Source organism: Hylobates moloch, unplaced genomic scaffold (assembly GCF_009828535.3).
Source record: "Hylobates moloch isolate HMO894 unplaced genomic scaffold, HMol_V3 SCAFFOLD_1, whole genome shotgun sequence".
Classification (NCBI taxonomy): domain Eukaryota; kingdom Metazoa; phylum Chordata; class Mammalia; order Primates; family Hylobatidae; genus Hylobates; species Hylobates moloch.
The window spans coordinates 128,342,614-128,364,654 of record NW_026652276.1 but is presented as its reverse complement, the minus strand read 5'-3'; the positions used below and the strand labels follow the sequence as shown (position 1 = coordinate 128,364,654).

Sequence of the window (22,041 nt, the reverse complement as noted above, 5' to 3'; positions counted from 1 at the left end):
ATCAATTGATATGATCACATGATTTTTCTCCTTTAGCCTGTTCATATGGTGAATTGCATTGATTGATTTTCAAATATTAAACCAACTTGGCATTACTGGAATAAATTCTACTTGTTCATGGTGAATACTTCTTTTTTATACATTACTGGATTTTATTTGCCATACTGAGATTTTTAGACATAAGTTTATGAGATACGTTGACCCCTAGTTTTCTTTTGATGTACTGTCTGTCTAGTTTTGAGACCATGTTTTTATTTTTTAGAGACAGGATCTTGCTCCGTTGCTCAGGCTGGAGTGCATTGGCACAATCATTGCTCACTGCAGCTTCAAACTCCTGGGTTCAACTAATCTTCCCACCTCAGCCTCCCAAGTAGCTGACACTGTAAGCATGTACCAACATGCCCAGCTAATTTTTGTTGGTTTTGAGACCGTAAAATGAGTTGGGAAGTATTCCTCTCTCTTCTGTATTCTGGAAAGGATTGTGTAAATTTGTTTTAAATGTTTGGTATAATTCTACAGTGAAACCATATGAACCTAGAAATTTCTTTTTTAGAAAACTTTAAATTATGAATTCAATATCATTAATGATTATAGAACTGTTCAACTTCCCTATTTTAATATTTTTTGAGTTTTGGTAGTCAGTGGTTACTGAGTAAAAGGTCCATTTGCTGAGTTAAATTTTGAAGAGTAAACTTTTAATGACTACAGGATCTGGAGTGATGTCCCTTGTTTCATTCTTGATATTTGTAATTTGTGTTTTCTCTATTTCTATTTTGTCAGACTTAGCAGGAGTTTATTAATATTATTAACTTTGTTTTAAGAACCAGCTTTTGTTTCATTGATTCTATTCTCCTATTTTCAATTTATTGACGTTTGATCATACATTTACCAATACCTTCCTTTTACTGGCTTGGATTTATTTTTTGCTTTTTTCCCCCTAGTTTCTTGAGGTAGAAACTTAGATGATTGATTTGAGACATTTTGTATCCTCTGATGTAAGCATTTAGTGCTATAAATTTTCCTCACAGTACTACTTTAACTGTGTCCTACAAACTTTGACATGTTATATTTTCATTTTCATTTAGTTGATTGAATGTTTTTTCTTTTTCTTTTTTTTTTTTTTGAGTCTTCCTCGACCTATGCATCATTTAGAATTATGTTATTTAATTTCCAAGTGTTTGGAGGTTATCCTGTTGTCTTGCTCTTATTGATTTCTTGTCTGAGAACATATTCTATGATTTTGTGGTGGTCACCCTGCAGGACTGACCTCCACCCAAAACTTCATTTGGATGTTGAGACTTAGGATTACAAACACATACTAAGAGTGTATGAAAGGATTATTATTCACATAATGAGACTTTCTGAGGAGTGTAGGATGACTCCCATGGAGTTCACAAAGTGGCTCAAATTTAGATAACAAGCCCTACTCACAAAGATTCTGATTTAGCACGTGTAAGGCCAGGCTCAGCAATATGCATTTTTGACTTGGCAAGCTAGAAAACTGAGGTGGAAAGCCTCAGTTTCATGCTTTGATAAATACCTAACGCACTGAGTCATCTGGTTTTTCTTTGATAAGCTGGCTCTCACCCATAAAGGAGGCAGAAAATGAGCAAACCTCTTTTTTTTTTTTGAAAACATATTTGGAATGCTCTCCTTTTCTGGGTTTTGCCCAAGCGGCTTCCAGCATTTCCTGTAGCACACTCGGTGGTCATTACTGCACATTCACTGGCACACCACTGGGCTGGGCAGTCAAACTTACTGTAGAATAGTCACTTGGATGTTTATTAAATGTTGTGTTTCATTGGAAACAAAATTGTGGTTATCTTTAAAACATAGACATGCATTTGGGTGTTTTTTTTTATGTTACAACAACTATTTTTAGAGACTGCCAACTACCTAATCCTTTTATAGTATATGAAAATAGTCACTTTCCTCACATAAACTATTTTATAATTTCGAGGTACAAAAACTTTTAAACCAGTGTAATCCAAGGAGGACTCTTAAATTTATAACTCATCATTGTTATAACACTTAGACTTTTTATTTTCTTTTATGAGATTCAAAATGTCATGTGGGAACCTTCTCATTAGAGCACTTCCTTTTTACTTATTTATTTTTCCTAATAAACAAAATAAAATTTTTCCGACACAGACAACAAAATGTATTAACACAGATGACAAATTATTCTTTTATTCATTCATCAATAACTTTTTTACAGACAATAATTTACAAATCATTATCTGAGACTAAGTCTTCCTGTTTTACAGACCTTTAGACTTAGAGACCTAAGAGTATTTATATTTCAAATTTGGTTCTCATTAATTTTGAATATATGATCATCTATTATAGATGACAACAACTAAATTGATGTTTATATTTGTGCTATCTTGTTAAAGACATTCCTAAACAAATTGTTGGCTTAATTATGATTACACAGGAAATGTTTCAGTTACTCCTAAAAATAAGCATGCTCAAACACAGAACAGGTACCTGTTGTAGACAAAGAACTGATTTACTAGTTATAATCCACTTGTGTATTTTACTAGAGTAAGTTTTCTTATGGGTTTGTAAGACATCTCTGACATAGTTTCATTTATTTATAAGAAATGATACATTTCATATTTTTCATTACCTATGCTGGATTGTGAATCAGGCAAAATTAATGCAGTTTCAGTGTGAAAAGAAATGTCTTCCCACTCAGCATGGGCTGAGGATATCCTAAACATTTCATAGACAATGGCCATCTCTACCCTTAGTGTGAGAAGAGAGCCAGTTTTGTTTCTTGGAAACTGTGCAGAGGGCCCTTTGGGGAGAGAGAATATTACTCGTGTATTTAATTAGTACATAAAAAATAAATGACCATACTGAGATACACAATGAAACTGTGAAAATAAAAACATTTCAGATTTTCAGTACTAATTAGCCCTTTTCACCTTGTGTGTTAAATACTTTTAAATAATTCAAAAGATACTGGGAAAGAATAACCACAGAATTAATATTAGGAGCATTGGCAGGGCATTTTGTAACCATCAATCTAAATAGTTAAGGAGAATATGCAGAAGGGGAAGAAACAATAAATAGGAAAATGTTTGTGTACCACAACAGACACGTATCATTATTATTATTATTATATGAAATTTGCAACACCCACTACCAAAGAGAAACATGGGAAACAAAATAAGGTTATTGTACAATTGTACAAATTACAGTCTCATAGAAATAAGAAATAAGACTTATGTTTTCCAAGTAGAAAAACAAATAATCATTTAAAAAATAACAAAAAATATGTTCTTCCAAGAAGAAATAATAAGCATTTTTTTAAAGTCTGGCAGTGTTTTCCTGACTCATTTTACGTGGTTCATGGAGTCTTACCTATTATTGTCATACTAAAAGCTTAACATCTAAACAAATTAAATTAAGGTAAATTCGGTATCATACCAACACCCAGATGATAAAACCTTTAAGTGAAAAGTAAAATTACCTTTTGCATTCTTGTTTATTTCTGAAAATGTAGAGACTCTTTCCCTTCATTTATTTGTTCATTTAACAAATATTTATTGAGCATGTTAATTTACTAGACTCTGGAAATACAATGCAAAGAAAACAGATAAGATTCCTGCCCTCACAGAACTTAAAATTGTTCTTGAACACCTGTTTTTATCCAGCTTTATAAGTTGGATCTTTATACTCAAAGATTGCACACAACTGTTAGAATGTTTCATTTTTGGAATATTGCAGGGCCTCTTTCTTGTGGGTAACATACATGCAAGTTGCACAATTCTGTAAGTCAGGTGCAGTGAGAACAGACACATTGCATTTAACATTTTCTTGTCTACATGAGACTATTTTGGTTCATGTTCAGTGAAAATGCCTCACCTTGCTTTTAGATCTGTTTGACAGAATTTGTTTTTTGAGGTTGTGAGCACTTTGAGTTTCCTTGTTTTAGAAACCCGAGGACTGAATTCAAAGCTTGGTTAAACTCAACCAGTCCCTCATTCACTCTCTCTTGAGGAAATACAAAGATCTCTACCATTATAAAATGTACATTCTAGCAGAGAAAGACAGATAAAGAATGGTAGATGTACATGAAAAGTACTCTGGAAGAAAGGAGGTAAACTGGCCTAAGGGGTGATGGGAAGTAGCAGTCAGGGTGGCAGAATGAAAAAAAGTAGAAGTGAAGCTGAGCGTGGTGGCTCACGCCTGTAATCTCAGCTCTTTGGGAGGCCTCGTGATCACGAGGTCAGGAGATAGAGACCATCCTGGCCAACATGGTGAAACCTCGTCTCTACTAAAAATACCAAAATTAGCTGGGCATTGTGGCGCATGCCTGTAATCCCAGCTACTCGGGAGGGTGAGGCAGGAGAATCACTTGAACCAGGGAGTCAGAGGTTGCAATGAGCTGAGATCACGCCACTGCACTCCAGCCTGGCAACAGAGAGAGACTCTGTCTCAAAAAAAAAAAAAAAAAAGTTGCAGTGAGTCAGTGTAGGCCTCACTGAGCAGAAACGTGAAGGACTTGAGGGAATGATGTGAGTAGATTTTAGGAGGAAGAATGTTCCCAGCAGAAAAGAATGGCTGGAGCCAAGGTCCCAAGGAGGAACATGCCTGGTGAACAGCAAGGAGGCCAGTGTGGCTGGGGCACAGTGAGCCAGAGGGAGCACTGCAAGAGAGGAAGGCACAGGTGGCTTGGTGGGAAGGGGAGTGGATTATGTAGAACCCCATAGCCTATTGTGAAGAGCAAGGGAAAACCTCACAGTGTTTTGAGCAGAGGAATGACATAACTGGACTTGTTTTTAAAGGGTGACTGACTCCAGCTGCTTTGTTGAGAACACACTGAAGGGAAGCCTGCAGGCAGGGAGAGCTGGTAGTGATATTTTCCTTGACCTCTTTGCAAGACTTATGAAGGGGTGGCTTATTTACTCGGCCCGCAGCTCTAAACCCATCACGGGAAGGGGAGTACTCAGGTGAGTGGGTGCAGGAAACAGGGCAAATGAACACTGGAACCAGCCAGTTGCTCCTCTCTGGTGGGAGCAGGCTTTGTACAGGAACCACGGCAGCATCCAAGCATGTTACAATGCTTTTTTAGCTCTGCTGTCTGGGAAGGGGTGTCTGCAACTCCCGGAGCCCCAGAAGGCATGTGTTACAATCAGTGCTCTTTTAGCATTTTCCATCTGCAGATGGCTAAGTGTAAACCAGCTCAGTGGAGGGTCAGGGTGACAGCCTTTTACACCCTGCCCTCTTGGTATCCAAGTTTTTGTCCAGTGTCCAGGAAGAATCAGGTCACCCAAATGAATTGAAGGCTGGCATATGCAGAGGATTTTATTTAGAGGTGGAAGTAAGTGGCTCTCAGTGGGAAGGGGAGCTGGAAGGGGGACAAAGTGGGAAGATAAGTTTCTCTTGAATGACCGAACTCTTCTTGGAAGTCCCACCATCAAGCCACCCGTCTGAAGTCAACCTGCTTTTCTCTGACATCTGGCTGCTGCTTCTCTTCTCCTCATCTCTGCTGCTCCACTCTGCTCTCCTACCAGTGGAGCTTGGGGTTTTTATGGTTACAGGGTGGGGGGTAGGGTGGGCCAGGGTGGTTTTGGAAAAGGCAACATTTCGGGTGGGAAAACAGGGATGTTAAAGTTCTCATTTTGGACCGCAGGTCCAGGCTTGAGGGTGGGGCCCTCGCCAGGGACTGCCCTCTTCTACCCAGTATTTCCCTGCCTCCTGTCTGTATCAATAGGAAGCTCTCACAGAAATCCAGCAAGAGATGATGGTAGCTACCATTAGGCTGGTTGTAAAAAGTGATTGGATTTTGTATGTGTTTAGAAGATAGAATTAATAGAATTTGCTGATGGATTGGATATGGCATGTAAGAGAAAGAGAAGAGTCAAGATGACTTCACTTAGAAATGTAGTGCAAAATATACCAATCTGTAAGCCTTGACCTCCTTTTAGTTCTATATTTCACATATTTCTAGTGGCCTTGTTTTCTATTCTAGTAATCTAGTGGGTTTTGGTTTTTGGTGTTTTTCTTTTTTTAATTTTTTTTTTTTTTTGTCTAACATTTTCAGCAGTTACTGATAAAATACTCATATGGCAGATGCTGTGGAGGATACACAATGAACAAAACATTAATTTTGTTGTCAGCAAAGATCACAAGAGATAATGCAATTAGAAAGTGAGATACAACACTGAGGAGAAGCAGATCAAATATTATAGGGAGTCAAAGAAGAGAGATGTTTCTTTGGACTATGGGAAAAGGGGAAGGTCCAACATTAAGTTAGCCTAAACAGAGCTTTGAGAATATTGTAGACTTGAGGATTGCCAAGCTGAGATGCATTCCATTTTGGCACATAGACCCACATAGCCTCAGGTCCAGCGGAGAGTAAGTGCAGTTTGACTGGAAGAAACAGCAGGGGAAAAGGATTGAACAAGTTGTCCTCATATTGCACAGTGCTTTGAACCAAGGGGATGACAGAAAAGATCAGAAGTGTGGGTGTGTGTGAAAGACATTTTCAGAGATAGGACTGTGGGGCTAGCAAGGTATAAGTAAGGCCAGGGATTAGAGTGCTGTTATTGAGAGGATGGTCATGCCAAAATTCAAATAGGGGCATAGAGAGAAAGGACTTTCTCCTAAAACATTTCCATCTGGACTGCACAGGCAAGGTGAAAGGGAAAAACTAAGATCAATTGTTCTACAAATAATTAAAGCATTCCCTTTTTCTTAGCAGCAGGTTTGGGGGCCTAATTTTTTTGATTCTCTCTTTGCTTGGAATATAACCGTCATTTGTGTGATCTTAAAGACTCTGGGGAAAGAATAGAAGATGGTTGATATAAGACTAATTCTTTTACTATAGTGACTAAGACATTCAGAAAAAATTTATTAAATTACAAAAGACTAGTATCATCAAGTTTACAGAAAAACTTTTCAAAGCTCATTTGAGGTAAAAGCCACAAATAACCACCTACTCTAGCTCTGTTTAGTTGCTCCTTTTAAAATTGAATTGAAATGTGATTGGCTTCTCTGACTGGAAACTTCCGATTTTTTCCTTAATGGAGCACAGAGGCAGAGGAGGTGAGGAGAAGGTCACTACTTTGAAGGACTATGAAGCTTCAAATATTCTGGCTATAGACTTCAGCTGAACCAGTTTTGTTTTCCATGGTGAAATCTAACCAAACAAAGTCTTGGGAATGCGCCCAAAGAGCTTGTATTGACTATTTGAATTCTAGAAGGCAAAGAAGCGGAAGAATTGATTATTTTGGCAAACAGCACGTTGTCAGCAAGGTGTTTCTTCACCCTTTCGAGTGTTCATGAGTGTCTAAAATAATGATACGCAAACACTAGTGTTGGAAGAAAAAAAAAACAGTCAGGAGAGAGCTTCTTCCAGTCCCACATTTTTCAGAGACCTCAGTGAAAGGTTTGGGTAGCACACTTTGAGGGGAGACAGCATGTTTACTAATGAATATGAATAGTATTTCCTCATGGGCCATATATTTTTCCAGTAGGAAATGGATAATCTACTATGACATTTCAGTGGGTTGGAACAAGATAGATAAATCAAATACAAGTTGCCCTGTTTCTTTTTCAAATGAAAGATAAGTGCCTTAATGGATTAGCAATCATGAAATATATAAGTATTTATAATACAGTACTGCTTTATAACACCATCTGCTAAAGAATGGTATTTATCCAGCCACTAATATGGGAGCAGATTTTCTTCCACATTATGCAGGGAGGAAGTACATCCCAGTGTTAACGAGCATGCACTTTGTATTTAACCAGCCTAAGTTCTAATGAAATTCTTCAGTTGACAAGCTGTGTAATTTTGATACAGTTACTTAACCCCACTTTCTTCATTGAGAAAATGGTATCATAATGATCCTACCTTTTAAATTCATTCAGTGCATCAAAGAAGGTAATATATAGAAAGCATTACACCAAGTGCTTAACACGTGTGAGTACTCAATGAATAATAGCTAGTATCATCATTCCACTGGCCAAAATTGGCTACACACAAAATGAGCCATTTCAAAGTATTTGGAATGTCTGGAGTGAATGCTTTTTAAAGGAGTGCCGAGGAACTAGATTAATGAGTTTCTCCTCTAGTCCAGGCAAGTGGGTCTCTACACTGAAACAGGCATGTGATCAATCTTAATAGGCTAGTTTGTGGTGGTATAACAAACAATTCCCAAATAACAGTGTCTTAAAACAACACAAATGTATTTCTTGCTCATACTACCTGTCCATTATGGGTTGACAGGTACCCAGGCTGGTGGAACAGTCACCATTCTCACACACTTCCAAAGAGACAGGGAAACCGACACGGTCTTAAATCAGCAATTGAGGGTTCTGTCCTGGAGATGACATATACATTTCTTTTCTTTCTTTCTTTTTTTTTTTTTTTTTTTTTGAGATGGAGTCTCACTTTGTCACCCATGCTGGAGTGCAGTGGTGCGATCTCAGCTCACTGCAACCTCCACCTTCCGAGTTCAAGCAATTCTCCTGCTTTAGCCTCCTGAGTAGCTGGCATTATAGGCGTGCATCACCACGCCTGGCTAATTTTTGTATTTTTAGTAGAGACAGCATTTCACCATGTTGGCCAGGCTGGTCTCAAACTCCTGACCTCATGATCTGCCCACCTCAGCCTCCCAAAGTGCTGGGATTACAGGCATGAGCCACCACATCCAGCCCACATTTCTTTCATCCACAATTCTTTGGGCTCACACAGTTTTACCCAACCCCAAAGGGACAAGAGTGTGTAATACTGTCATATTCCTGGAAACTAGTGTAAAGGAAAGTAAAAAAAATCTCAGGGCCCCCAAACTCCTTTGCAAAAGGGAAAGTTAAGCCTGGAGGCTGAGTTATGCAATACCCTTTTCCAAATGAAGCTGTTACTGGCATTATACATCAGCCAGATCCCCACAAGGTAAAAGGCCTTGGGCATCTATGAAAGACTGCTCCCACAGATCAATCATGGGTAAATCTTTTGCTGGCCTCCCAGAAACAAGGGCGTGCCAATTATAACTTTAGGCCTGCAATGTAAGTCTAGCTCCTAAATCTAAGGTCTGTTGGATTCCACACTGATGGTGTAGATTACAAGCTTATCTTTCCAGGTGCAGAACAAAGATAAGAAGAGACCAATTATTTCCACTTACCCAGAGACACTTGCATAATTTACACTTCCTTTACTTCTTTTTCTCTTCAAACATTCACCTTATTACATGTAAAATGTAGATTTACCTGGCACTAACTAAAGTCTCACAGGAATGTAATCATCCACTCTACCTTGTACGTGGCCCTCTTCCTACATGCTTTCTCTCCCCCTTAAGGAAATGTATAGATACTGGACAGCCTGAAAACTCTTGGGAAAAACAGCCACAGATGTGTCTATGGCTCGTGTTTTTCCTGGATGTACCCTAAAGCTGGCTTAATAAATCTCCATGACTGAGACTTTTCCCTCAGTGCCTCATTTTGGTTGTCAGCAGAAACTGGAAATTTGGTGGATGATGACTATCAAAGGGTCATTGATGTGGTTAAAAATAGACAACCTATAGATACTGGCACTTGAGGCCCTCCTTATTAAGTTAAAAAACAATGAGCCAACATTGATTCAAGCAGTAGTGATATATGGCGTTTCTGAACTCTGAGTGAGACTGGAGACCTAGCTATGTTGGTGGTACATACCACAAGATGCCTTGAGTTTCTGGGATGCCTGGTCCCGTAAGCAGTGCCATGGATTGAGTTCTTCTGTTAAAAATATCCAAAGCCATATTTATTTTCTATGGCCTTATCCCACCATTCCACGCTAGTTAAATAGCTTTCTCTGTTTTTATCTCACATCTAATGGGTTTAATGTGTTCTAAGTGTATGGCTCCATTTGGTGCATTGGATGCTATGGCTGAGAGGTGCCATATAAAAATATTGTTATTGTTATGATGATGAGTTCAAGCACTGGAGGGGAAATTGTGCAATAACTTAGTACTGGAGCTATCATTATTTTCAGCAAAATGAAGTTTGGCTTCTTACTACACTACTAAGCCTTGAAGATTAAATGATATCTACAGCATGTATCTTAGCAATGAGCCAAAGAAGTCCAAAGAAAAAATGTTTGTTATAACAAACATTTCATATATTATAAAACAGATGTTCACTTTTAAGTATTCTTGATACTTTAAGAAGTTGATGATACCCATGTCAGAAATTAAGAAAAAAATCAAATGAAAAAATCCACACATTTAAGGTATTTTTCCATTGATTAAATTTTATTCATTCTTACTTCCATTGTGATCAGACTGGCCAGCTATGTTAATTACTTTAACCCTTAGTGCTGATCAGTTGCCAGTGAGCTGTGAGGTTGAGCAATAGTTTGTTTCATTGCTGTAGAAATGCATCATTAGGATGGAAGGTGCATGGAGTTCTGGAAAAAGGGACTGTTTCGGTCCCTTCCCTCATGATGATGTGATATTATGTTCCCATTACTTGAATATTCATTATGGTTTCCCCCATGTTTTTGGCTACCTCTGTTTCCTGCAACTGTTTACATTATTAAGTTGGTTTGGCTTATAGAAACGTAGCTTGAACCTGTATATAGCTAGAATAGCTTGGGGTGTTTGCATAGATTAGTTAGATTTCCTTTTCACCCTAGAAGAATCATGGGAGGTTTCTAAAAGGCGGTGAGACAAAACAACCGGGGCCATGTTACGGAGGGATCTCAAACCACAGACGGAAAACACCACAGAGTTAGCCTGAGGGATTCTCGGGGGGCGTCAGGCACTAGGCCCTCCTTGGGCTTTGACTCAGGTAACTTTACACAGGGGACAGTGAAGGCTTCATTCCTTTCAGGGTGGGTGAAGAGAGAGGCATTGCAGAGCATCCCCTAACTCAGAGGCATGAGAAATTGGCATGTATCAACAGTGCCGTGACTCTGGGACTTCCTACAAGGGGATAGGTGGCATATGACAAATTCATTTGAAAACAGGAGGTAATAACAAGTATGTATTGCACAAGGAATCTGGTGGACTATGATCTAGAAAGATGGAGAGGACATACTGGTCAGAAGATGGGGCCTCAAGTGGCTCTTGGCGCGTTCTACTTCCGGACTCCTGAGTTCAGTTTCAAGCCGAGATCATTCTCTCCTTCCTTTGCTCTCTTTCTTTCACCAGAAAGCAGTGTGGTCCAGTGGCAAAGAGCTGGGATTCTGGCACAGCACTGTCTGAGTGTGAATCATAGCCCTGCTCCTCACCAGCTCTGTGACCCTGAGCAAGTGACTTCCCTTCTGTCTCTCAGTCTCCCCCATTTGTAAAGTGGGGATGATAATAGGGCCTTCTGGGGTTATCATAAGAACTGAGCAAAATAAATGAGTGAAGCACATATAATAGTGTCTGTAGTAAATGCTTGTTAAATGAGTGAAAGAAGTCCCATGTTTTCATAGTTCCTTCCACTTAACTAGTTAAAAGGTAAACGGGTATAAAATGAATTTCTGGTATACGTCCTGATGCCGTTAGAGACACTAAGTATGTACTTATAAAGAGTGTGGCTTGGGTAATCATCCAACCTCCCGTGCCTCTTTTTTATTCTCTGTAGGAAGGGGAAACATACCTATCTCAAAGGGTTGTAATGAGGAATAAGCAAAATAAATATTTGAAAAGTGCTTTTTATGTAACACTTGGTTAAGAAATGGTTGATTCCTTCCTCCCTTTTCCCTTCACTTTAAAAAACCTTGTCCCTGACAGTTAAAGATTTCTACAAGTTAAAACTTTTATCTTTAGCCTGCTTTCACAAATCTAAAATGCAGCTAACTTGCTAATGTTCTGGGAAGTCTAGGTCTGAAATTAGCAGGTGATCAAAGCTCTACGAGAGGTATCTAAGTTGCTAAGGTCATCACTATAGCAGAGAAGAAAGGATAACATATATTGAGTATTTACTGTGTACCTGGTACTATTCTCAGGGATTCATAAGAGGCATGGTTTTTAATTCTCACAGCTTTATATGACACTTTATACCAGTGCATGCCCATTTTACATGTAAAGATACTGAGGTACAGGTTCAGTAAGTGAATTACCCAAGGAGATGGAGTCAGTAAATGGCAGAGCCAGGATGTGAACCTAGACACTCCAGCTCTAGAACCCACAGTCTTAACCACCTTGCTGTATCACTTCCCAAAAACAACAGCTATGAAGTCAACAGATCTATATTTGCATCTGTCGTGTGCCCTTGTACACATTTCTTAACCTCTCTGAGCTCCATGTTCCTCTTTTGTGATTTAGGCATAAAATGCATTTGTAAATGTAAAAAAAATGTGAGGATCAAATTAGATAACAAACACATAGCACCTCACGTCGGGTGAGGTATGCAGTAAGCATTCATTAAATAGTAGTTTTAGATGTTATCATACATAATTTAGAAACTGTGACAGGATCCTTCCACACCTACCTCTGCATTTTGTCTACTGCCAGCTCTGTAATTCTGGCTTCCATGAAGTTGATCAGTTCCACCTCCCAGGTATGGGCATATGAAGCAGTTGAAGCAAAAAACCTTTGTCATTATCCTAGACCCCTCTAGAACCATCCGTTAGAGGACCACAGGCAGTTCACACACAGCCCTTGCTTAGAGGTGGGCATAACCTGTAAGCATGGCTTAAAGTAAAAGTAAAAGTACCTTAATTTATACCCATGAAGTCCATAGAGATTTGTCTGTCGAAGGAAAAGAATATGGACTTTCTTTTAAAGAAGTGCACCTGTCTCCAAAATTATGAGCTTTAGAGATAATTATTTATTTATTTTATTTGCCTCCTGTGGACATAAAATATTTTTGATGCAATAGATTTTAGTAGAGACCTTAGATAGTAGAGAAAAGGCTGCATAAACAACTTATTTTTAAAACCTCAGCATCAGCGATGTTGGAATAAATACAATTGCTGTGGAAATAGGTTGTTTTAGAATGAGGACATTTAGATGGCAAATAACTTCTGATTTTACGTCTGCTGGCCAAAACTCTTCCTTTAATTTCAGACTTGCATAGCTAAAGACCCACGGACATCTCTCTTTGGATATCTCATAGGCATCTCAAACTTGGCATGTCCAAAAAAATAATCCTTGGCTTGTGCCAAACTTGTCCATGCAATCCATTCAATCTTCCCTATCTGGTAAATGAACCCAGAAAGTCAGGATTCTTCTTTGATCCTTTGCTTTTTCTCCTGAACTACCTTGGCCCATGTATTAATCAGTGTGTCCTCTCATTCTGTCACTAGGATACCTCTCAAACACATCCACTTTTCTTAAACTCTAATGTACCATTTCCAGTCAAGGCCGCCATCATCTCTTCTGATCTACCCACAACAGCCTCCAAACTCATTACGTTCTCTGCCTAGCACAAAAGTATTCCTTATTGTAAGTCCTGCCACTGCTTTGCTTAAAGCTCCAGTAGCTTCCCACTGAATCTAGAATAAGATCCACTGTCACTACTGTAGTCTATACCCTGTGCATACTATCCCCTGCCACTCCCTGCAACTTCATCTAGTACCTCTCTTCTGTTAAATTACATGCTAGCCACACTGGACCATTTTTTTTTTTTCAGTTCCTTGAACATCAGTCTTGTTCTTGCTGCCTGGAATCTTCTTTTCCCCACTCTTCATATTGATAGCTCAGCTTCCGACTTAGCTTAAGGATCATCTAATCAGCTTGGCCTCCTCTGCACATCCTGTTTAGAAATGCCCTTTCTCCCACTTCAGCCCCTCCCCACTGTGCTTGCAATATTATTCCATTTTCAACTTGGTTTTTAATAATTTTATAATTTTTAGCAAATTTTAGCAATTTATTTGCTTTTGTTTGTTCATTGTCTGCCTCCCACATCAGAAAGTAAATTCCAGAGCATTGGGTTTAATAAGTGCTTATTTTGAGGGGAGGACCAACAGCTTTTATCAGCCTTTCAAAGGGTTTCAAGAGCTAAGAAATGTTACTAATTGATGAGTTTGATGATGACAATAAAATTGTGTTTTCTTTATTCCCACAACCACTCAGCACAATGCTTCAAAAAAAAAAAAAAAAAGAAAGAAAGAAAGTAAATTCCAGAAGAGTAGAGTCCAGGTGTGTGTTTTGTTTGCTAATATATATGTAGATCATACAGCCCAGATCTTGGCACCGGGATAGATACTCCAAAATTATATGTAGAATAAATTAGTGGATACATACATTAATTAATATGATACATATTACTGTGTGTAATAATATCACAGTATTAAACTTTCTTTTATTGTTAGCAATTATTTGTTCAACAAATTTGTATTGATTGACAGAGCATGAGCCATGGAGTCTAACAGATAGAAGCTCTTTTTGTTTTTGAGACAGTCTCACTCTGTCGCCCAGGCTGGAGTGTGGTGGCACAATCTTGGCTCACTGCAACCTCCGCCTCCCGCGCTCATGAAATTCTCCTGCCTCAGCCTCCCGAGTAGCTGGAACTACCAGTGCACTCCGCCACGCCCTGCTAATTTTTTGTATTTTAGTAGAGACGGGGTTTCACCATGTTGCCCAGGCTGGTCTCGAACTCCTGAGCTCAGGCAATCTGCTTCCCTCGGCCTCCTAAAGTGCTGGGATTACAGGTGTGAGCCACCATGCCCAGCCCGATATAAGCTCTTATACTGGTTCTATCACTTAGCTGGATAACCTTAGACAAATTAATTAAGCCTTTAAAGAGCCTCAGTTTTCTGATCTGTAAAATGAGAGCTATAATAGCCTCTATCTTATATAAATTGAAAAGTCCAATGAAATAATGAAACAAAAAGCCATAGTCCACAGTCATAGCGAATATCTAAGAAAGAATGCTTGCCATTGATATTTTCATTTTATATCGGCCACAAAAAGCATTGAAGGCCCATTAGCAAACACAATTGACATTGTTTCTGCCCCCATAGGGGATGCAGGCATCTAAACAGACAATTTAATGCTTAAGAGCTGTTGAAGAGAATGCACAAGGTTATATGTGCTACTCAAGTGAATGTTCTTAGCATCAAGATCAAATGAATTTTATTTGCATATATTCCATCAATTACTTAAAATCTTGCCATATCTTGGATTTGCTTCATATTTGGATCTTGATTTTTCCATGCACGTTTTTTTATAGAGTATTTATTATTTTTTCTTATATGATGTAACTTTTTCTCATTATTATGTTTTTCCAACTTTTCAGTTACAGCAGTTATACAATTAAGGCTCCTTTTTGCCTTCTTAGACTTTCCTTTTGAAGGCCTCCGTCCTTCTTCTCCATCTCTGCTTTTATTGGCTCTCTAGGTCTGAGCTGTCATCCTGGGACCTTCTTTCCCTGTGCTCCTTGGTAGGTCCTCATTGTGTATCAAAATTTTCTTTCTTTCTTTTCTTTCTTTCTTTCTTTCTTTCTTTCTTTCTTTCTTTCTTTCTTTCTTTCTTTCTTCTTTCTTTTCCATTGGCTTCTATATTTTACTGGAGTCATACTCAAGAGACTTATTTCAGTACACTTACTTAGTCTTTGAGAGTTTGCAAATATCTTCATATTTGATTAATCATTTAACTGGCCATACCATTCTAGGTTTAACAGTCTTTCCCTTGAGAAAGTTGAAAGGTGGACGTGGATGCTCCTATATTCTTAGCTACTTGGGAGGCTGAGGTAGGAGGATGAGGCCGGGAGTTTGAGACTAGCCTGGGCAACATAGCCAGTCCCCATCTCTAAATTTTTTTTTTTAATTAGCCTGCTGTGGTGGTACACTCTTTTGTAGGTAGGAAGTCCTACCTACTTTTGAAGCTAAAGTGGGAAGATCCCGTGAGCCCAGGAGCTCGAGGCTGCAGTAAGCTATGATAGTGCCGTTGCACTCCAGCCTGGCAGACAGCATGAGACCCTGTGTCTTAAAAAAAACAAAAAGTTGAAAACAAGCTCTACTTGTAGTTTTTAGTAGACACTAGTGAGAAGTTTTGTACAGTCTAATTTTATTCTTTTAAAAAAAAACTAGTTTCCACCCTCTGTCCCACTGCTTAGATCTTGCATTGTTCACCCCTCCTCCATTTCCAGGAAGTTTCTCAGATATTTTTAATGCAGATATTCTGAAATTTTACATGATGTCAAGATACAAATCTTTTCTTCATCTATACTGTTGGATTCTCAGCTGAATCTTTTAATCTGAAAAAATGCTCTCTTCTCTATTCCTCACATTCTTTGTTGAAAAATTTCTCCTAAAAAAAAAAAATAAAGAAAAATTTATCCTCTTCTACTCTTTTTGCCTCTTTTTTCCTGGGATTCTTGTCTGTTTTATGAGAACTCTTAGCTTCTTTCTCACATTTTTTAGACAAGCTATATTCTTGTCCCTATGTCCTTGGGAGCATCTTTTACTTTATTTTCTAAATTCCTAAGTTTGACAATAATATTGGAAAATCTAAGTGCTAAATCTTGTTTCAATTGCGGTTTGCTTTTTTTTTTTGCATAGCATTCTGTTCTTGTTCTGTTCTATCTTCATTGTTTCCACTTTTAAAATCTTTTATTTGGTTCTCATATTTCTAGTGATCTGTGGTTGATCAATCTTTTATAGAAAAAAGATCTGGATGTCTGACATTGATTTTTCTCTGTTGTTGAGGATGTTTTCCACTTTTATTGGATCTACTCTGAATGAGAATGCTTGGAAGTGTGGGTCAAGGTAGTTTCACTGACAGTCTTTATGACATAGATTCAGAGCCATAGACAGGCTATGGGCCCCTCAAATGTAGGAGTATGGAGGGCTTTGCACTAGGGCACAAAAATCCATATTAAAAAATTTTAACTTTACCTTTGTAGCTTTCTTGAGCTTCTTTTTAAAAGAAGTGGTTGATGCTGGCTAAATGCTAGCTGCTTGTACTCTACTTTTACAAAGCTTGTTTAAATGTTACTGCAGATCCAAACTGGACCCTTGTTCTATATTCAGACATTCAATCCTTCTTTTTAGTCCTATTTCTAGTCCCTGTTCTGTGTCTCTCATAATCACTGACTTTAAGATCAAAGGCTCTTGGGAGGCAAAACAGACCAGCTGGCATCCACTTGCTCTTATTCTCCTTCTAGAATATTTTAGGCTTCAGCTTTCTCTATCTCTTTTATCCATCAACATGATCTCATCCATGTGGCCTGTAAATTCGTTGGAAATATCCCATTCATTAGTGATGCTCTCTTCCATTCTTTTCATTCATATGAAGTTTTTTTGTTCAATTTTTATACTTTTATTTCGGTGAGGTTTCAGGGGAGTGTGAAGGCAATATACGTACTCAAAGCCAAAAGTTAAATTATAACTTGAAATTACTGTACAATTTCCCTGTAATAATTTATTTAACCAGTGCCCAACTTTTGGATAAATCTTTCTAATATCTTTCAGCATGATAACTATTTGACCTTTTTATCTGGAAAAGAGAGGTTGAAGATAGGTGTGCAGGACAGTACATGAAATAATGAGAAGCTGAACACCTAGTCCTAACAGAGGTAGCCTCTGGAAGCAATGAGCAGACAGAAAATTCAAGTTAAACCAAAGTTAGGGATCCCATGCAAAGAATTTTTATGGGCTGTAGGTTAGAATGCCATGTAGGAAGTCAAGAGCTCTTAACAGTATTGAGCAGATTAAAAAATCTATATGGATCTTTGCCTATGAAAATTGTGAACATTCCTAATTATGTCCATAGGAAAAAATTTTTAAACTGGGATTTCTCCATCCAAGTATGTTAACACTTAAAAGTCTTGATATTTAGTTGACAAATTTTTCCTCCAGAAGGATTGCACCAATTTACACTCTTACCAGCCACCAACCTCTTAAAATCAAACAAAAATTCCCACAGTTTGCTAATTTTATAAGCAAAATTTTATCTTTTTTTACATACATTTCTTAGATTATTACTGATATTTATTGATATCTATATAATATTACTCAGTGCCCAATCTTCAATGGGTATTGCTGACTTCGTTTTAGAAATGTGTAGACCAAGGCTTTGAGACCTTAAGAGTTCTGAAGTTCACACAGCTTTACATATTTAAAAACAGATGAGAACATAGATGTTAGTTTGCCAAAAAATTTAAGAACATGTGACTTACCTTGCTCATAATTTTTTAGATGAAAGATCAGATTAGTCATTTTCTTTGGACCATAGATATAAATAATTCTGTCAAATATTTTCTAATTTTTGAAACAAATGTGTTTTGTGAGCCCTTTGTTTTCTTCATGCAAACCTTATTCAGAGAGGGATGTCCCTGCTATTATTATTATTGCATAGGGTTGCAAGAACAGATTTCAAATGGCTCATGGGAATTTAGCTTTCTCTGAGATCTTGACATCACTTTATTTGTCCCGTTGCAGTCTATGTCTTCATCCTAGCAAGTGTGAAAAAGTTGCCAGGTAATACTATTTTACCAACGTAAATTCTTGAAGATATTTTATGCAAAAGGTTAAATACTCTTCATTCTAAACTGGTAGCATAGTCTTCAGTGTAGATCTGGAAGCTACCAGAAAAGTATGGCATACAGTGGGAGTAACACAAGTTGAACTGCTCTTTAGTTTGGCTGGACCTGAAGAATTCCCTCATTCGATCACTGTGTGGAGGTTAAAAGTCCAGGCTCTTAGTACTGATATGCACAATATGGATGAATCTCAAAAATATTATGCTAAGTGAAAGAAGCCAGACACAAAAAGTCACAAATTATATATGATCCTATTTATAAGGAGTAGCCAGAATAGATAAATCCATAGGGACAGAAAGTAGATTAATGGTTGCCTGGATTTGGAAGGAATGAGGAGAAGCTGCTTGTTCACTTTAAAATGGTTAATTTTATGTTATGTAAGTTTTACCTCAATAAATAATTATTATTTTTGAATCCAAGTTATTGAACCCAACAGACATGAAATTGGAATCTAACTCTATCTTTTCTAGCTGTGTGAATTTGGGCAAGTTATTTTAATTTCCTAACCTTAATCCTAACTTTAACATTTAAACCTCCATTTCTTTCAATGTCCTGGTCTGGAAATAAAGATGACTGACGGTCTATCCAACAGACAGGACTGTTGTGAGACCTGTATGCAATGATGTATTAATACGTAAAGCCTTTGGTGCAGTGGTTGACGCATCACAAGTTCTTACAAAATGGTAGCTGGGCCAGCCTGACCAACATGGAGAAACCCCGTCTCTACTAAAAATACAAAATTAGCCGGGCATGGTGGTGCATGCCTGTAATCCCAGCTACTGGGGAGGCTGAGGCAGGAGAATTCCTTGAACCTGGGAGGCAGAGGTTGCAGTGAGCCAAGATCATGCCATTGCACTCCAGCCTGGGCAACAAGAGCAAAATTCCATCTCAAAAAAAAAAAAAAAAAAAAGAAAAAGAAAAGAAACGGTAGCTGGACTATAATAGCTATTACTACTACTGACTGACTTGCTGCTTCTACTGCAGCAGTAGCTGCAGAAGCTGTATTCCAACCCAGATTCTTGGTATATTCAAATGACTATTTTCCATTCTGTAGTCTTGCTTCAGGTAATTGAAGTGGAGTAAAGTCACATGACATTGACTTCAGGAGGCATATATTCTTCTTTTGATAGACGGGTTTTAATTAAAACTGTTTTTAATTAATATCAAAATGGAACAGAATTGGAGAGAGCAATGAGTAAGGGTCAGATCCCTAAACCATCACATTATTGGCATTCTTGGGAGAGCTGTGGACCCTGCCTCCCAGTGTGTGCTATGGTTGATTTCTCTCTTACCGAAAATGGACAAACCCTTGAAAAGGTAGTCATGCACTGGCGCATTTAAAAGAAAATGTGAGAAGAAAACGATGAATGTCACTAAGCTTCAGAGAAGGAAAAACTTTAGGCGTCAGTTGAAAGTCATCCCTCTGTAGTGCATCAGATGTGTTACACAAAGGTGCGGCTTGACGGTGTGACGGTGTTAGGTGACCCAAGTCCTCCATCTCTATCAACATTGGCATGCGCAAAAGTACTTTTATTAATGGAATTCTCCAAAGAGCTCAAAGCTCATTTGCTGCTTTACTGATGGGCATTCTTTTACCCACTCATGCTTTGGTTTTATTTGTTCTTCCTATGGGCTCCTCAAATCAAGAGAAAGCCAGAAAAAAAAATTGAGATACGAATATCCTGTTTTATCAAGTCTTCTTGTGACTACTATATCATTTGTTCTCCTGAAGCCTAATCAAATGAGACATAAAAGACAGCCAACATAAATACCACTTACTGAATGTGATAACAAAGGTAAAATTAGTTGAAACAACATGTTCCCCGGTGTCCAGCTTCTCCATGGAAGAGTGAGAAGTCAGAAGTGGCCGCTGCTGTTATGGAAAGTTCATGGCCTTTAATGTGAGACAGTTCCAGTGGACACAGATTTTCATCCAGGCCCTATGATTAGCTATGTGGCCTTGAGCAAAACTTTAGGTTTTAGGGGCTTTCGTGTCCTCATGGGAAGAATGGGGATAATAAAATCTACTTCTAACAGTTCTTAAAAGCATTGCTCAACTCTGTTTAGAGGAACTTAGTGCCTGGCACCCCTTTTCTCCTTACACTACAAGCTTCAAGAGAGATGTTGTGGCAGCTTTTGTAATCATAGTAACCAACAAGTTTTGTGCATTAGCATGGGTTAGGGAATGCTTAACTTAGTGCTTTCTGTCTGTTATCTCAATTAAATCCTTACCTCAAGTCTGTATGGTAAGCATTCTCTCACCCAGTTTACGGTGTGAAGTTCAGTAATTCATCCAAGATGGCTCTGCTAGAGAGCATAAGAGCGGAGAGCAAAGCCTAAGTCTTTCTGACAGTGAAGCCTGCACACATAACCTCTTCTACCACCAAAAGCCTTGAACCAGGGTCTAGCTGAGGTTTCGGTGATCTGCAGTCAGTTCAACTAAACCTTAGAACTATACAGTAGACATTGAGTAGTCAACTTCTGAGTTGCTTTCATCTGGGATCAAATTTCCAGCTTCAGAAAGACACTACGTTTCTGTGGTCACTGTTCTTTCCTACCCAGAGTTCACTCAGTTGAGTGCCCTACTTCTGAGTCTTCATGACGGGAACACCAGCTTCTAAACAGGCCCGGCACAAGTTAGCTTCATCCATGCAGCCCCACTGCATGGCGATGAGCTTGTCAGATGAGCACTGCACATTTAGATGAACCTGAGTCAAGAAAAGCCACATGTGAAAACACGTTTATTTCCAAAACGATGGTGCGTCTGCAAGGGTGTAACTGGCACTCATTGATATTTTTGGCATTCATGGAAAACACCCCAGGCTGCTTAGGTAATTAATTTCCTAGGGTTAGTCATTAACAGGCTTCCTGCTTTCCTTCTCCTTTGGCAGGCCCAGCTGTGAGATACAGTAAGTTCAAGATGTCAGAGGCCAGGCCGCCTCCCCTGCTCGGGCAGCACACAACGCACATCCTGAAGGAGGTCCTGAGATACAATGACAGCGCCATCAGGGAGCTGCTCAGCGCTGGAGTGGTGGACCAACATGAAACTCACTGACAAAGGAAAAGGGCTCTTCCTCGTAACCTCGATCTGAATACACTGGCAAAGGCAACACTTTGCTTGGACCCTTCTCCCCAGTTCTGATACCACTAAAAAGAAGATTTAGAGTAACTCCAGATTTCCTACATGGCATCTCCAGAATGGCTCTGGTATTAATGAATCTAGTGCCTTTTAAATGTACCCCATGTTTTGTTCCCTACCGTTTTTTTTTCAGATGACGATTTAATTATGGATTTGCGGGATTTTTAAAAATAAAGATTTAAATTTTTTCCTGGAAAAATGCACTCCTCATTCTAATTACATTAATGTCCTAAATGTTTGCCCCTTACCCGCCATGCCCTCACCGGCCCCCCCGCCCCGTCCACACAGGCCTGAAAAAGAGCAGATCTCTTGATACTTTCTACTTGTACATAAAATCTGCATTTAAATTTGTGTTAGGGAGTCAAAGCAATAAGCAGAATGACAGTCTCTGTGATTGATTTTAAACAGAATAACTTAATTCTGAGCTCTTGAACCCTTTGTTAGTCTCTAATTTAAACCATGGACTTTGCTGATGTCTATTATAA

The 22,041-nt window shown here is 38.6% G+C and overlaps 1 protein-coding gene across 1 annotated transcript in view; it reads left to right on the top strand.

Annotated features, from left to right (window-relative positions):
- The window catches only part of SUGCT (succinyl-CoA:glutarate-CoA transferase), a 745,635-nt gene extending 723,880 nt beyond the window's left edge, over positions 1–21,755 (top strand). The window contains exon 14 of the mRNA XM_032758266.2: positions 21,309–21,755. Within this exon, the coding sequence (XP_032614157.1) occupies positions 21,309–21,472 (164 nt within the window). The 3' untranslated portion in view covers positions 21,473–21,755. The remainder of the gene's footprint in view (positions 1–21,308) is intronic.
- The last annotated feature ends 286 nt before the right edge of the window (positions 21,756–22,041 follow it).